This window comes from Pholcus phalangioides, unplaced genomic scaffold, assembly GCF_987345545.1.
Source record: "Pholcus phalangioides strain wild (caught in Gottingen) unplaced genomic scaffold, Ppha-v1.0 ptg000007l_1, whole genome shotgun sequence".
NCBI classification, from domain to species: domain Eukaryota; kingdom Metazoa; phylum Arthropoda; class Arachnida; order Araneae; family Pholcidae; genus Pholcus; species Pholcus phalangioides.
This window is the reverse complement of record NW_028301600.1, coordinates 10664799-10683610: the sequence shown is the minus strand read 5'-3', so window position 1 is coordinate 10683610 and position 18812 is coordinate 10664799. Positions and strand designations below refer to the sequence as shown.

At 37.6% G+C, this 18812-nt stretch overlaps 1 protein-coding gene across 1 annotated transcript; it reads left to right on the top strand.

Annotated features, from left to right (window-relative positions):
• Positions 1 to 261: 261 nt before the first annotated feature.
• On the top strand, positions 262 to 7427 carry Mp20 (muscle-specific protein 20 transgelin). The gene is made up of 4 exons (XM_089232643.1): positions 262 to 388; positions 4446 to 4570; positions 4871 to 5075; positions 6583 to 7427. The coding sequence occupies exons 1-4, from the start codon at positions 338 to 340 to the stop codon at positions 6760 to 6762; spliced, it is 561 nt and encodes a 186-aa protein (XP_089088769.1). The 5' UTR covers positions 262 to 337; the 3' UTR covers positions 6763 to 7427.
• Positions 7428 to 18812: the final 11385 nt, after the last annotated feature.

Sequence of the window (18812 nt, the reverse complement as noted above, 5' to 3'; positions counted from 1 at the left end):
TTAAGGTACAGCTATTAGTCATGCATCAGTAGAGGTCTGTTCTTGAGGGAAGAAGTAGGAGAATAAGTAATGCCACCCCCGCAGGTAAGATGAGAGCCTCTCCTAAAGTGTTGCCTATTTTGGGTTCCTAGTTGGCTCACGTGTGCGCCTCCAATGCAGTTGCTGGTTCGTCAGCCCAATAGCTGACCCACGGTAGAGAGAGAGAGGGAGGATACGAGTATTTTTGGCAAACACAGTTTTTCAAACGTCACATTTCGCTCTAGAACTTAGTGTTGTCAAGAAGCATTTTTGATTTCCCTCACGCTTTTCAACCACTTACGCGCAAAAAAGCTTACCAATGGCAAATCGGGGACCCTCGTTCGGACTCAGCGCTCAAGTCGCTAACAAGGTAAATGCACTTTATTTCAATATTCTCTCATATTTATTTATCTCAAATTCCAATATTGGTTCCATTTTCCACAACTTAAGTATTTATTCTTTACGATATCGCATAAAATTTATTACAACAGATATTGATAATACTTATGGTCATGGAACTTTCACAGATTCATAGCGCCGGTAAGGTGAATTAGTATTTCCTTACACCTTTTCTATTTAATTTAAACACCTGTTACTGTACACTCAGATAGTATTAAGGAACAATGACATCTAAAAATTATGCATGCATTGGATTCCAGCTATGTAACAGGTAAAGATTTACAAGATAAGTTAAAAAGATTCAAGTCCACATCTTCGTTATTTGTCACTGTGGTATGTTTAAAAGATTCTTTGTTTTTCAAATATGTTGAAAAAATTTACCAGATCTGGTATGTAAGAACTTATTAACATATTATTAATTAGTAACAAATTTATTTAATTAAAATAGACTTGTAGCTCGAAGATTTTCCTTACAGGTCATTAAAAATTGTGAATTGGTAATTTTTTTTTTAATTGAAAGAGAAAGCTATATATATAGAAACGTATTAATATCGATTTTGAAATACTCTAATATAAAATATGTATTTTGTGAATTTTACCGATTGTTATATAAGTTTCTTTTCACTCCGTTTCCATCAGATGTATTTGTAACATTAAGTATTTCGATTTTTTTATTGCGAGAGTTCTTCCGGTCAAGGTGACAATTCAGAATTTGACAGTTGAAGTTTTACTTTCATAATGGGTTTTAGAGCTATCAAATAGTCTATAGAAATAATTTTGTGTGTCAAAGGATTGATTTTTTACGCCAACGATTGTTTTCTTACTTTGAAAATTACTTACTTTGAAATTTAGAATAGTTTAAATACTGGGGCGCGGTAGCCCAGGTCGAAAAGATACTCGCCTAAAGTACCAAAGGATGTTCAGAGGTGTCGCGAGTTCGATACCCGGTTCTTCCTCGTCAGAAAACTTTCCTGACACAGGGGTACAACACAAACGGCGACGTGACCGCAGAAAAAATTGCTACCGCAGGGAGTCCCCCCCATCAAGGGGTTAGCGCACCAACCTCTGGATGAGTATAAAAAACAAGCCTGCCGTTCGGAATCGGCAATAAATTGTAGGTCCCGGTCTAAAATTAGCCCTCGTGTGCAGAAAATGACCGTGGTGTGACAAAAATGATCAAATGTTTAAATACTTGATATAATTAATAAAATCACCAGTCCAGCAGGATAATAACCGAATGGAACAGATTAATTTCGATGATCTTGTAACCAGAGGATGAGACGTAAATATGTAGCGAATGCGGATGATATTGTCCCCGTTATCCCGGAAACACGAATGTGTAAATTTCAAAAACTTGGGAAATGACGTTTGAATGGTACTCTATGAATATTATTTTCGTAACATGTTTCAATAGGGTATGCATATTCGTGTTTCTGGCTAAAACTTAGATAGCAAAATAAGTGATTCCCCCAACTAGATGATAAACCAAAAAAAGTGAAAATTTGCATATTCATGTTTCTGGCATAAGGGGGCACGATATAAAGATACTAATAAAGTGTGATGCCAGGATTTGATCAAGATGAAAAACAAATCCCCGATCAATGTTACACAAAACAGGTCCCGTTTTATGTGTCAAAAAGTTTCACATGCGTCAATCAGACATGGATAATGAAACAACATTTTGATCAATGTTAAAGAATTTTATGAATTAAAATCTTCGAAAAACCATTATAAAACTATTATATAGATAAGATTTTATTGTAAGGACCAATTGGTTTAGTGATATGTGTCAAAGACTTTGGAAGTAACACACAAAAAACCTCAATCACAATTGATTATTATAAGTTATTGGTGAAGAAAGAGTAAATATATGTAAATGGTTTTTTTTTTTCAAATTTAAATTGCGGATTATGTCATGACAATCACCATTTGGTAATTCTTATAGGAGAGCAATTATTTAAACAGTTCATATAAAAAGAGTCCAATTGGAAGAGAGATTTATTGCTGAAAAATAAAACCCGTAGAAGCGAGCCAACTGTTACGAGTCCAACTCTGAGAACATTTCAGCTTGTTGCCAAGATTTCAATAGATTCACAAAACATTGCGTAATATTGGGACGAAACCTTTAAATAAAATTACTCAGACAAATGACAATGGGAATTACTTTTCTACAGCTAAGTGTTTTTTTGACAATGAGTCTATTTAGGTATTTCAGAGGGGTTTTCAAATCAGATACTCGATCAAAGTCACCCTTAGGGGTGTGTGTGTGACAGGTGTGGACACACCGGGACCTCAATCTTACGGTAATAGAAATGGAAAAAATTTCTATTGATTTCGATTTGTCCGGATAGCTGCGCTGCCACCATGAAAATGTTTATGAAAATCTAAATAAATTAGAAATTAGCGAAAAATATTTCGTCCCGTGAAGTGGTCTAGTGAAAATTTTTACATCAGGCCCCAAGTCTGGTAAGTGCAGCTCTGCACTCGATACACTTGATTGTATAATAATTGTGTATTGAATTCCAACAATGGTAAGACCTTCGGAAACTAGCACACACACACAAAAGCACATTTTATGGAATTATAGATCTTTATCTAAATGTATAACTTTTGTCTGAAACATATCAATCTTAAAGGTAATTCTATTTCAAACTTATCTCAGAGATGTGGGTAGTCTCATGAAATATAAAAGTTCGATAAAAAGTTGTCGAACTTCCTTTATAATTATTCTAACTCTTGTGCTAATTCCGTATTTTTACATCACAGCCATTTTGCTTTAATGAAATATACTATGGTGCTTAAAGGGGTTGGTGCATGAACTTAGCCTCCCTATAGGAAAAATCTCCTTCCTTTAAGGAACATTAAAAATTTTTCTATTCATTTTATAGGCACTCAATTTTTTTCCCATATACTATGGATATTTTTATACAATATAACAGGAGCATTTAGGATTTTAAAATTGTTGGTTTTTTTCTGGAACTTTAATTTCAACATGCAACATTTTCAAAAATCACTAAAATTTACCCATATTTTGTGTCGCAAATTTTTTTTAAAGTAATTTTAATGAAAAATCCTCATGCTAAAAGTATGTAACACCATAATATTGAAAGACACACAAAGTTTCAAGATATTTGAATGACTGGTGTTCGAAAAAATGTTCCTTATCTAAAAAAAACTTAGTTTTGAAATAAGAGCATTTTAGTGGAAAACATTAGCATATATAATGCCTGCCAGCAGTTTATATTAAAATATTTTTAGTACAGGTAGAATAAAAACTTTTGGATGTAGTTAGAAACAAAAAATATCATAGTATTTGAAAACTGAAAAATTAGAAAATGTTTTTTTTGAAAAATTTGCGTGCACCAACCCCCTTAATATGCTTCCTTAAAATTTTATATTTTTTGGGATCCAAGAATTAATTCTTTTCCAATTTGCAGGAAATAGGTTATATGGTTTGACAAACATATTCCAAATGGAGCTTTTATATCTCAGTGAGCAGTTGAAGCTTTATATGCATTTTCTCAATCTCTGTCACTGCTGAGGAAAATTTGGAGAGCACATTTATTTTTAGTATTTCTCTGTCACCTCTCTTGAAAGAAAAGACGACTTCTTAAGAGAGTAGCATACCTCTCAACAGCATAGACAAAATACAGAAAAAAAAATGACAGCAAAAGAATGTGTAGTGGCTGGGGTATGGCACGTGACATAAAAATGGAGGACCCAGCCATCGGTGTAGGCGGAACCAACGTTTATTTTCAGTAGCAAATAGTGACGTCTCTATTCTGCAAAGTGCAACCTCTTGCCAGTTTTTTTTTCTTTTTAGATTTTTGAAAAATTTCACCCACTAACTCGAAAGGCTGATCCAATTACCATCCTTACCGGGTTTGTTTTTATTTAGTCCCATTGCCTAACACTTTGAGCGCACATGCGCATAACGGATCAATAACTTTTTATCATCATCTTGACAGCAGCTTTATAATAACTTTTACGAAAGAGAAATAAATATCTGTATTTCCATTTTAAAATAGCTTGCTGGTAAAAGAGATCCCCAGCTTGAAGAACAAGTTGCTGCATGGATTGAGCAAATTTTAGGCCAGAAATTACCTCCTGGAACATATGATGAAGTATTACGAGATGGCGTTATCCTCTGCAAGTACGCATAATAATGTTAAACATTATCTTTCTTTATAATATAAAATCCAATTTCGATTCAATGGACATGTTTATAAAATTTTTCAGTAAATTAATTTTTGAAAATAACATTTTATTTTCATTTTTACATGGATCCAAGTTGAAATCAGATTTTAAAATTAATTTTGCGACATTCTATATTTTTGCTACGGCTAAGGAAATTACTGTTCAAGAGCTCTTTCATCGAATTAAAAAAAATATAAATATTTTATTACGTTCTAATAAAAATTTATGAAAAATGAATATCGATAATTTTTTCCAGCCTGATGAACAAACTGATGCCCGGATGCATACAGAAAATCAATACTTCTGGAGGACAGTTCAAGATGATGGAGAACATCAATCGCTTCCAAGAAGCTGCCAAGAAATGGGGTGTTCCTGAAATCGATGTCTTCCAAACTGTTGATTTATGGGAAAGGAGAAACATCCCCCAAGTTACCCAATGCCTTATGGCTCTGGGCCGTGCTGTAAGTTTTTTTTTTTTTTGACGAGAGTTGTGTCTACTTGTATTTTGCTATTACAGAGTTGCATGTACGTTCAGAAAAGTTGATTAAAACGGGCAAGAATTTAAGTTCTTTTAGCGCACTAATTCAAGCTGTTAAATGTTAAAGCATTAAAATGAATAGTGATCAAACGTTTATGAGTGACAATCAAAATAGCAAACTATGGTCATTATGGTTTTTGAAGCTCATTTAGTGAATCAGTATCACTTTATAATCAATTTTTAAAGATTAGCTTTTATAAACTACTGCATTTACACTTTTTCAAATGATAAGTTGATACAAATACTAAACGCTTGTCCTTCCTTACGCGGGCTAATTTACTCTTCAAGTCAATAGGTAATTTTGTGGGCTAGTCATCAGAATTGGCTTCTGAAGAGGGCACGAAGGCGCGCCTCCCTAGAAAATTTTATCGCCAATTTGATTCTTCTAATGGCTATGATACCAACTCAATGTTATTGAATTACATCAAATGGATTTTATGTAATTTTAATTAAAAATAAATAATTTTGAAAGCGCTAATTAAAAAAAAAAAATTCTATCCCGTGGTGTCGTTAGAATGCAGAAAAGGTAGGATGGTTGGTTATACAGGTTATTAAAGAGGGTGAACGAGAAGTCGTGGATACATTTTAAAAGTTTATAACAAATCAATCAGTTGCACAAAAAGGTGCGGTTTGCACTAAAATACTTATTATGAACTACAGCTTTTTTTTATAAATTAAAAAAGTGAATTTCACTCACAGGTGGCGCTGTAAAGTGCAAAACTCAACATAACACATAAAATACAACACAAACAGTGCATAATTAATGTTCATGACAATTTGCGTTACATAAAACTACCTTATTTCAACATGAGCGCTCTTTCACCCGTTTAGATGTAGACCGAGCTAAAAAGGGCATTCATTAAAATGTGATAGTTTCATGCAACACAAATTATCATAAGCATTATTTGTGCACGGTTAGTGTTGCATTTTATGTGTCATGTTGAGTTTTTCGTTTTACAGCGAGTGAAATTTGTTGTAATTTATCAAAAAAAAAAATCAAAGCCATAATAAATATTTTAGTGCAAACCGCGCACCATTTTATGTCAATTGCCAATTGCCTCATTTTTTTAAAATGTGTCATATATATATATATATATATATATATACACTTCTCGGCCACCCTGTACTTCTCCTCGGTGCTCGGGAAAAAGCGCACACGGATATTGAAACTGCAATCTATCTATTATAAAACTACAAGTTTCCAGATAGTCCACTGGCAACAGATGAAACTGGCTGAGACCTCACGAAGTCACAATACATCTGATATCAAAACACTGAAATCACCAAGATCTGCATTAAAACGCATAAAACGAGAATTCTCATTTATGACTTCCGACAAGATTGAAATCAGTACTAATTACGTAGTTTAACAATTGCTGTATTATACATGTGTGTCTGCATCATAAAAATATCGAATATTTTCGTTCTAGTGCTATACGCATCCCGACTACAGAGGTCCATGCCTCGGACCCAAGCCTGCCGAAGAAAACAAGAGAGAATTTACTGAAGAGCAACTGAGAGCAGGAGAAGGTATCATCAATCTTCAGTATGGTACAAACAAGGGAGCAAACCAAACTGGAATGTACATGGGTGTCAACAGGCACATGTAAACTTTCGAAATTCGATACCGGCATGAAAAAGATGTTATTCTATCAAGTTGTTATATAACCAATAGTAATGTACCTTACTGATTTATTTCCTTCGCCATGTTTGAAATAGGACCACCTACATCCCCCCTGCTTATCATTGATTAGTTAAATTTTAGATGAAAAAAACGAGACAATTTTTAATGAGTTATTATTTCATTAGTCTTAGCCGTGAAAAGCTTTTTAATTATTTTTTTCCAATTTCCAAACGTCTATAATTAATCACTAATGAATTTAACCTGTTCTTCTTAGGCATCTTAGGAAACACAAATCCGATTATTTTTCAATTTTTCCATCGCAATTATCCCTTATTAATGAAAAAGTATATTTCATAAAATTTTTACAATCTTAGTATCTTCCCTCTATTCGCGTTCTTTTAGTTCATTCATAAATTTATATCTCTGTATATAATGGTTGCGCAAAATCTGTCATATAAAACTAACTTATTTATGGGAAAACAACTGAATAATACAGTTATATACACTTGTTATAAAGCTGTACTTTGCGAATGAGAGTCATGTACTTGAATTCTGACGATTGGTCAGAGAAAGTATTGTTGCCTTTGTATCTCGGGATTGTAAACTGGAAACTATCGAGGAAAAAAAATAAAGTGGTTGATTTTAAAGCAAGTTCTTATTATCGTGTTCGTATTCCAGATTCAGAGAACAGCCTACATACATTTATGAAATATTTTGAAATTATTGTATTTTTTTTATCTGCCTGTTTAGTTTATTTGCTTCAAAAAATTTTCTATAGTACCAGTTCAAACTTTTGATAAGAGATGCTTTGATATTTTCTTTATCATAACTTTCGTAAAATTTCGGGATAATATTAGCAATACACTAAAACGTCATTATAACGGACTAATAGACGCTAAAGGTTGTCTGTTTTAATGAAAGTCCAGTTTATACTTGATAATTCTTATAGGGTTGTGATGCAACAAGGTGTACATCTATTACAGTGCAATAATTATAGCTGTAAAGTGTCTATTATATAGGGTATCCGTAATTAAGGAACCCTATTTCAAAGCTGCCTACAGCCAAAACCAGCCAGCAGAAAATTATGAAATTTTGTGGATGACTTAATAAAGGGATGGGAATTTTTTTCCCGGAAAAAACCCAATTAGTTCCAAATATCGCCACCAGCATGGGTGGAGATTCATTGTCTCCCGTCAACGTCGGAGCCGACTAATCTGATGTATACGTGTATATATGAACTGACAACATCATCATGCACCCAGGCTTTCAAGTTTACCGCTTGTAGTCACCATTTTCAGCTACCATCTGAAAGATAGCATGTTTTACAGTTAAGCGAAGTGTGCGATTGGAAATGTTGAACATATGCCGTGAAACGTTGTCTTTAAGATAATGTGAAGTACTTGGGTTGTGTCACACGACTTACCAAATGTTTCAAATGCCCCGAAAGCCAAAAATCGCATTGATTGAGGTCTGGCGATCAGGGAGGCCGTACCTTAGTGAAGTGCCGGCTGATAACACGTTCTTCTGTGTAAAATGTCTTTTAAGAATATTCTTAACACCCCCCCCCCCCATACCCGCAATGTGTCGTATTTTATCTCCGCGAATGTTTCAAGGTTTTATAACAGCTGCTGCGTGATGTGAAAAAGCATTTACATGTATTTAAAATAATACGCCCTCTGGTGGCTCTTTTTTTTTCATTCAAAGAAATTCCCATTCCTTTATTAAGTAATCCGAAAAATTTCACAATTTTCCAATGACTGGTTTCGGCTGTAGGCAGCTTTGAAATAGGGTTCTTTAATTATGGATACCCTGTATATCAAATAAAATAGCCTTCCACACAAAGGTTGAATTGAAAAGATGTGTACGTATACAATATGCATTAGTCTTAATTTTTCTGGCTGGCGAACAGTACGAGTCATGCAGAGCATCCATCTTTACGCAAAACATAACGATCGATATTTAATTATGCATGGAAATGTAACGCTCGTAAGATAAAAATGAGCACCCTTTATTAATATTACAATTTTGTTACTGTCCGTTATAATGAGGTTCTACTGTATTACGAAGTTATAAAGATATGGTAAACATAATTTATCGAAACGAATATTGGAAAACACGGGACACAAAAATTTTTCCCGACAAATTATAAAAAATTGTTCATATCGAAACGTACTACAGCAAAATCCTGGAAAAAACTTGCAACGAATTTAAATAGATTGCATTTCATTCAAAAAGTTGACAATTTATATTTGTATTTATGCAAATTATGTCGTTTAACCCTTTCACCGGCATCGAAGGGATATTTAGCCTTCTTAAAAGGTGTTTATTTTAGCAATAACAAGCCCAGATATTTTGTGAAGATGATTCTCCCCACAATGAATAACACGTTTTCCTATTATTCTAATTTTGCAGAATTTATTAATTATTCTAATTTCTGCTGAAAATCGGAAGAAAGACTACTTCAACGATATGACTACTACGTTTTAAAAGTATTCCAGTCATCGCGTGTTCTATTCCTCTCATTTATGTTAGATTGAATATCGTGAGTCATCTAAGGTTTTCTGTCATCGTCTGTTAGAAGGATATGAAATGGAAAGCAGTTTATAACTCGCTACACATGGACAAAAATCAGCTATAACTCATGTTTACATTTGTTTCGCGATAAAGATAGGACCAATCAAGGGTACTCAGTTTATGCTTAAATAATTGAATGTTTGATTTTTTTAAAAAGCGGATTTTTATGCTATTGGGGGGGGGGGGGTTTGAACAACTTTTCCGATCCACAACAGATGAAACAAAAATATGTAGATGATCGCAGATAGGTTAAAACAAAACGCCGATTTCATGGTCTTACAGTTAGTTATACATAAGTCTAAACAAGTGGAGGAGTTAAGTGTTATACGAGTTGGTTTAGTGATGGTATTTGACATTCCATGACAAGCCAAGTTATCAATAAGGTGGTTAGCTTCATTCGAGATGGGCAATGTTAACATTGAAATCATCAAGATACTGGTTTGTTGAAGTGCAATGCATATAGTTGAAGATCTTACTAATATGACCAAATAATAAATTAATGCCAGTTTGAAGTGGGTGATAAATAGATGCAATAATGTGATATTCATTTTATATAACAAGGATTTTCAAAGTTGGGCAAGAGGGAGTAAAATTATTTATATCGAAAGAATTAGATTGCTCGAAACAAAGATTCCAGCACCACTGTGGTTGGCATTAAATCGTTCACGATTACATAAAAACCATGATAATCATTGATATTAACCTTATTTCCGGGCTGAAGTCAAGTCTTGGAAAAGCAAATTATACCGGGAACGCTTTGGAAAAATCATTAATGATATTGTTAATTATATATCTTACTGGAAATGGATTGGATATTGAAATGAAGAGTTATAAATGTATTTCTGGATAGAATTATTAGATTCGATGCACACTCACGTAAAGAAAACAATTTAGGAAAAGTATTGTACTCAGTCTGGAATTGTCCGTAGAAATCGGAAATCCCCCACGCCACTAATACTAAATATTCTTCAATGTCTCGAGATCATCCACAATTATGATTTCAGATGAATCGTCTTTCCGCAGCTTAATTACACTATTTGTAGTCCACAGGAAATTCCAGGAGTGATCGCGTTTGAACTTTCTGGCAGTCGGCCGTAAAGATATAACTACAGCAAGAAAATTGGCTCACTGGAAAAACTTGACCACGATGGGAGGGTAAACGTCACTACGATATGTGGGAACGCGATGTGCAGCCTCAATATCATTCTCGCCAATATCGAGAGAGACACACTGGGCGAGATGACCCAAGATCTCGGAGCAATTTTCATTAACGGTGATGAGGACGTTCAATATCTAGACGTTATTACGTTTATTGTATTGCTGCAAGTCGGTGATGTCACGCGCTTCTTCATTTTTCATAAAGAGAAGATCATCATGATGGCCACAACTCGCGTTATTCTCAAGCCTCGAAACCCTATCACTTAGCCGTGCGTTTTCACCCTCAAGGGAACTGAATTTTCCAATCAATAAATCGTATTTTGAATCCATAGATGCAATAAATGATTTCACATGGTCGATGTCGGTCTTCAAAATTTCGATAACATCCAATTTTCGATTTATCTGGTGAATTATATCGTGCAGACCGACGTTCAAACCCAAATTTGTTTGTTGCAGAACGTTTGCGGCGCAGATCGAGAAAACCCGAGAAGCGTTCGATTGAGTTTCAGAAAATAAATTACTTGAGATCTAATATTGAACATGGCAATCTAGAGAACAGATTAATGCACCTTGGCAATCACCCCGAATGTCCGGAGGGATAGTCACTTACGAATTTTTTTTAGAGCACTTACATTTCAAGCGAGTACCTTCTGATGTGGTTTGCTGATCATAACTATCAAGGCATTGTTTTGAATGAAAGATTTTGTTATAGGCAGAAAACTTGACCGTAGCAGATTTGGCATAAAGACCACGGTGTCAGATTGAACAAGGCTGATCACTCATTTTGAAAAAAATAAACCGCTCTTTCAAAATATTAAACGATCACAAGCAGAAAAAAAATTTCGATTGAAACACACAATACTGAAATGCACTTTGAATAGATGCTGAACGATCACCAGCAGAAAAAAAATAGAGATCCACATAGACACACACTTACTTTGAAAAAAAATACTAACAGATCAGGAGTAGAAAAAATTGCTACTTCGATTGTCAATTTACGAAATATCTGGGCTTGCCAATGCTCCTTAAAGTAGGCGAGATATCTCGTCAATGCCGCTGAGAGGGCTAAATCAATGTGATTGGGAACATTTTTCTAATGTAGAAAATAATATAAACGGGCCGTGAAACGCTGTATTCAAGATCAGGTAAAATTCTATGGGTGGTTACGAATTAACCGGATGTCTCAAACGCCCCAGGCCATAAATCGCATGGATTGAGGCCTGGGGAAGCCGAACATTAGTAAAGTGCCGGCTAATGACACGTTATTCCGTAAAATGTCTTGAGAATATTTTTAACACACTCCCCGCAATGTGCGGAAGAGCTCCGTCTTGCATCTCCGCCAATGTTTCTAGGTTTTATAACAGCTGATGCGTGACGTCGCGAAATATTTTTAAATTAATACGCCATCTGGTGGCGATATTTGCAACTATTTTTTTCCTGAAAGAAATTTCCATCCCTTTATTAAGTCACCCAGAAAACTCCAATTCAGCAAGTTCTACTGTACTCACCAAAAAAATCAAATCTTGAACAATCTTAGAAATTTACTTTTATACCATGGGTGTAACATAATAATAAAAATGACGATATGCTGTGTACTTTTATACATAGTCAATACCTAATGTTTATGAACTACATAATTCACATTTGTGGCCAGAACAATCATAAAATCACTTGAGTGTGGCCTGTGCCAATACCTTCTAGAGCAGAGAACACCTGCTCTAGAAGGTGTTGCCTGTGCTCATCAACAGATTGAGCATTCCTGCTGTACAATAATGTGTTGTTCAGTGGTTCTCAACCTGGGGCCATGTGGCCCCGTTGTGGTCCTGGGACATTCTAAGGGGTTCACGGGTAAAAAGGGGAGCTATGATAGGGGCTTTAGAAGGTCACAGAGCTGTGAAAAAGTTCAGATGTGGAGCTTTTATGGGAATATAGTGGGAAAAAATGTGACTTATTTTCTCAATCAGAATCCAGCAGATTTGATTATAGAACCAGCGCTATCTTAACCCTTAGAGGTCCAGAGGTTTTTCGGTACTGTGTTGGTACAGTTCGTATTTTGCAGTGCCTCCCCCCCCCCGCAATGAGGAAGGTCCCTGAATGTTTATCTCGTCTCATTGCGGTTTTCGTATAGCTTATATGAAATCTGTTAAGAAGCCGAATTCCCAGGGGTCTTATTATTGTAAGGCGCCGTTGTAACAATGAAGTACCGTTGTTTCCTGAAGAGGTCCTATGTCGAGTCCACCTCGACACAGGGCAGCAAAAGGTTGATGCATGAGTCCATGCGGGCATGACCCGGGGGGGAGGCTCATACCATAGATGGCCTATATGATGAGATCTGGTGCTATGACCTATGACTTTCGAGAATAAATATGTGAGCTGTGTTATTTGCAGTTAAGTACGGAGCAAACCATTTAGTCTGGGGCCTTCATAGTGTTGCGAAGACCCTGCATAGAATCAGGATAAGAGAGAGGCTCACTTTAGCCAATGGTTCCGGAAACTCACCTTATTCGTTCACTACGAATTTCCTGAAAAAAAAAAAAAATCATTCAACAAGTAAAAGGGATTTGCTCTTAATTAGTGACTCTAAATAAGACGTGGGGGGGGGGGTGTCAATTGCTAAGGTAGAGGGCCGTTCAAGTATTACGTCAGCAAATTTTTAGCCATTTTTGACCCCCCCCCTCCCCTCCGTCAGCAAAATTTCGTCAACACTACCCCCTACCTCCTAGCGCATATTGGTAGGATCAGAAACGTACGCGGGAGGGGGGGATAGGGGGCTCGTGCACCTCCCTCCCCCACAGACGAAAAAAAAAATTTTTTAATGCCAAAATTTAAAAAAAAAAAATTACAATTTCGAAAGAAAATACCTTTATATGGTTATTATAATCAATTTCTGTTAATTTCACTGCTATTTGAAGTGTAAGATCTCAAAATTTCTCTAAGAAATTCATTGCGACCCACCCTTTAAGCCTTATATGGTAAACCCTTGTGACCAGCAGACCAAATATGGCCCTGAAGGTTATCTGATGCGGCTTGCCTCCCAAACCTAATTTTGTAAAAATGAACTAGGCGGCACGTTTACAAATCGCTTAAATGACCCGTGGCACAATTCCAAGCATTTAAGTGGCCCGTGGCACATTTTGAGATCACTAAAGTAGGCCTCAAAGATCACTTTCACATTCAAAGATCACTTAAGTAACCCCGACACAGTTCCGGAACACTTAAACACTCCCTTGAGTGACATGTGGCACAGTTTTAGAGCACTTAAGCGGCCCCCAGTGTGGTTCTGCATCACTCAAGTTACCCGCGGAACATTCCCCCCCCCGTCTCCCTTGTCATTAAAAGTCAGCAAATCGGAAACCATCTCCCCCCCCCCCATCTATGCTGACGCCCTAGGTAGTGGTTCTCAAAGTGTGAATCAAGGCTTCTAGTGGCATCACCAATCTTTGTCGGGGAGCTGGCGGGGCGGGGATGAGCCGGTGATATTGATGTGTGCTTGGCCTCCCCAAAAGTGGGGCTGACATAGTTACAGCTCGCAGGGCCGGGACGACACTCATCATTTTTTGTTTTTTTCATATTATAAACTTAGTACGGAGGGCTCCGTGAAAATTCTGACCTGGGGACTGCATGATGTGGGGGGGGGGAGGCATGGGCGTGGGCCCGTTTATTAGCTCTGAAGTGGTTCTTTTATGGAATATTCTGAAGCCGTGGACAAACGATGACACAGCCGAGAAAGCCGGGGCTAGCAAAAGATTCAGAGCCATTAATTCAGTGGTTACGAAACTTTTTTCAAGTGCGACCGCACTTGCGACCTTCTCCTTTTCGCAAGGATTTTAAAAGTGACCCCTTCTCCAACCTGCTCTGCTTCCTTCCGTAATTAATTTCATTCTAAATAAAATAGTGACAGTCTAAATAAGAACAAAGAGGCAGCGAATATGAAGCCATCTGGACCTGAACCTTTCTATCCTGTTTCCATGTCAACGATAAAAAGGAGATGTCAAACAATGGATAGAAAATAAATATTATCGGCAATGGAATTCAAGGTAGGACTGCGGACAAGCCAAACTGGCCTTGGGAGACAAATACAAATACAACAGGCAAATTGCCCAACGAGGTGGCTGACTTAAGAACATCATGGATCCCCGAGCCATTTTTTGGAGGCCCTACCCACTACTGCTACACCACACATGCAACCCCCTTCCCGCGGAACCCCCCAACGAATCGGTACATGCGGGAATGTGCGTGTACGTGTAGTGCAACCTGACGTAAAGTTTGTTTCTGTGTAATGCTTGTTATGTGTAGTGCTGTCATCTGCCCCCAGTTTTTCTAACTATGAGTGACGTGTTATGGTTGAATGATTTACCGTTGTAGGACTGTTGCTCTCTGTGGCGAGACTTTTTAACGGGGAGATCGGCTCGCATTTGCGCCTTGAAGTTGGGAACCACAGAAAACCAACTTCAGCCGACCACCACTGTGGGGTTCGAACCCGGATCCTCGCATCACGAGTCCGGCACTATAACCACTCGACCACCACAGCGGCTAACCGAAGACCAACCGAATATTGCCAAAAAACTTATTTCACTGAATAAGAGACAGATTAGAAAGGTTACAAAAATCATCTACTGGTCATACTAACCTAGCGAAACATCTACGCAACTGTGGCTGTACAGATTCTTCTATCTGCCCTGTGTGCGGAGAAGAAACTCAACTTCACTAAGTAGGAGTGTTTCCCAAAGTGGGCAATATCGTCCCCTTGTGGGTGGTGGAATGATCCAGGGGGCGATAGAAGCTACGGGTATAACATAGGATACAATGGGTTCGCTTGAGTTGGTGGGCGATGGAACAAGAAGTTTGGGAAACTATGATATAGGACGTTGCCCTGCATTCTTTATCCCTAGAAGGAACTTCTTTGGTGATCATCAGGTGATGCTAAGTGAAGTAGTAAATACAGCCAGCATTTACGACGAGTTAAACTTTTTTAATTATATACTAAATACCTGAATCATGGTGAGTATCAATTCTCTGCTCTGATCCAAACTCTCATGTGTTATTTTTCATCAACTTCATGTTGAGTTTCCGACCATATCCCCCAAGAGATCTCCTCTGCTCCTTTTCCCCTTAAAAGGGTATCGCAGATAAGAACAGCCCCCTCATTTATTTATATATGGCCGATATCCTTTGCAGATATCATAATGTCTCACTTACAAGGTCTAGAATTTAACAAAATGGTAATAGTTACCATGCCTTTCGTGCCCAACACTACTGCAAAATTTCTGGGAAATCCCCACAGAATGATACTTCTTCACATCTACATAAACCTACTTCGTTTCAGAGCAAGGGACAAAATTGCCTAAGCTTTTCCCATGGTCACATGCTTAAGCAGGGCCCCTAAGCCGAGACCTTTTATGGGCCCCCAGACCAGACTTTCACCGGCCCTTTCATGATGAATTTATATCGGGAAAAAACAAAAAGTGATGAGAATCGTCCCGGGGCTGGAGCCTTGTCAGACTCACCCTTGTGGGGTCCATGGCTCTTCCCTCTTGGGACACCAACGATTGATGATGGGCTAAGGCAGTGGCTCTTGAAAACTTTTGTCACCCGCGGCTTCCTTGCCTAATCCATGGTTCATCTGTGGGTCTTGAAAATACAGTAGTTTAGTAGATATTTTCACTTATGAAAGAACCACTTCAAAGCATAAATAGGCAGAGGCGGATTTAACGGCGAGCGCACAAGGCGCGCCCTGGGGCCCCGACTTCTGAATTGCACCGAAAACCACCATCAACTTTACACTCTTTTCTAATTTAGGGGGCCAAATATTTTCTTCTGCGCCCGGGTCCTCAACACCTCTAGGAGCCGCGACGAACGATTCTAGAAACACTGGGTTTTATAATACACTGGGCTTATATAAGGACTGGGTTCAACGGGACACATTTCACATCCGTGGGATAGGTTTTAATAGCGGCGAATTTTTATAGATAGATGACGAAGTGTCTCTATATCAACGATTCTCAACGTTTGGAAGCCCGCGGACCGGTTGATTTCTTTTCGCGATTGGAAGGCCCCGGGCATACTTACAATTAATGGGAAATAAATGGGTGAAAATGATTCAAAATGGCCCACTTACGGCCCATTTAACTGATGTCAGGGCCTGGCGGTTGCGAAACTGCTCTATATTATCTGTATTGTTGTTGGAGCATTAGAGTGCACAGGGCCACCCTTATCAGATGCAGGGCCCGGTGCGAAAACAATAGTGGAACCAGAAGCTTCTTTATAATTTCGGGATCCCTTAGCCCCGATCTCATATTTTTTGTGGGAAAGAGAATAGGCATCCAAAACTTTATACATTATTCAGAATGATGAAAATTATCCTTGCAAAGAAATATAGACACAAGTAAATTAGTACAAAAATTAAGGAAATTCCGAACAGAAGAAAATTTTAAATTAATGAAATTAATAAGCCCAAAATTGATAGAAATTCGGTTCTGATGAAAGAAATCATCTGAGAACAAATGAAAATTTATAATAGACGGATTGAAAATAAGAAAAAATGATGAGAAAAATAATTCTGGTAACCAATGAAAATTAAGAATTTTTATGAGAGACACCAATTGAAATTCAGAATTTATGAAAGAAATAATTCCAGCGATAATGAAAATTCAGAATTTGTGAAAAAAAATTCCAGCACCAATGAAAAGTGAAAGAAAAATAATTAATGAAAGAGAGAAATAAAAAATTCTAGCAAAATAATGGAAATTCTCGGAATTTATGAAAGAAATAATTCCAGAATTTGATGAAAATTTTGAATTTATGAAAGAAATAATTCCAGAATTAAAGAAATTTCAGAATTTATGAATTAATTCAGAAAATTAAGCTTGTATATATTTCACAACAAAACAAACGCTCCACACAATTTTCATTCCTCACCCCCCAATAATCAGACTATCTAGACTATATTTAGTTCAAACTATCCTCACTAGATGGCAGCACTATATTCTAATTCGACGGCCGCTATTTTCGAATAACGGACTGAGCGCTATGATTAATCTGGTCATTTTTCAGGCCGTTTAATTGCGCCTTAGGGCCGTAAGTAGAATTTTTGCCGCCCGGGCAAACATGATTCAGCTGCCCCCACAACTTTAAAATTCGATAATTTGGTATCGGTGTTCTTTATTCCCACCTAAACTGCCTCTCCCCCAAATCATTCCGCCCGGGGGCAGTTGCCCCCCGCCCCCTCTAGTTCCGATCCTGTTGGGCCTAACTAAATATATAACTAATAGTCACACATGTTTCTTGATGGTTTGTGAAAATATTCTGCTGGGTTGATTTTTTTATAGCAGCCAACACTGCTCACAGGGCCGTAGTGTGCCTTTTCGGAGCTCCGGGGCAGACTTTTCCTTTGGGACGCTTCTTGAAAGGGTTGTTATTATGCAAAATAAGTGTATATCCTTTTTAAGGCCACCATTCGGCTCGGGGCACTACGGTTGCCCCCAGCCTAGTTACGGCCCTAACCGCTCATGATGTATTAATTTGTCCGTGAGTTGATCAGGCCCCGGACGAAATTAGGGTCTCTAAAACCATCGAAGAGCTTTGTTGATTTTTTTAATAATTTTTTTCAATATTTTCTACAACACACACTTCATTTCATTTTGTAATCAGGGCAGGTCCTGGACATTTTCAAGTGTAAGCGAATGATATTTTGGTGATAAAAAATCGCCCTCCTCATCAGTTGGCGCCCTAAAACATCGCCCCCTTTCAGTTGGTGCCCGAAAAAATCGGCCCCATTCAGTTTGCGCCTTCTGCGGAAGCGTAGTTCGTCTGATTCAAGATCCGGCCCTGTGTTTGTAATGAGCAATTCCAACAAGTGTTTCCCGTAGCCGCACTTAGGGTTGAGCGACAGGATCCGGTAATTTCGCCTCAAACATTTCTCTCCCCCCGACATTTCGTCTGCCCTGAACGTATGGGTGACCGAGTGAGTGACCATATAAGTGAGTTAGTAACCGTATGAGTGAGTGAGTGACTGTATGAGTGATCAAGTGAATATGCGATTGACTGTACGAGTGAGTGACCGTGCGAATGATCAAGTGAGCGACCGTATGAGTAAGTGAGAATTCGTGACTGTAGGAGTTACTGACTGTGTGAGTGACCATATAAGGGGGTTAGTGTGCAGTGAGCAAATGACTGTATGAGTGATCGAGTGAGTGTGCGATTGACTGTATGAGTGAGTGACTGTATGATTAAAAGAGAGTTCGTGAGTGTATGGTTGAGTAAATGACCACATGAATGATGAAGTGAGTGACCATATGAGTAAGT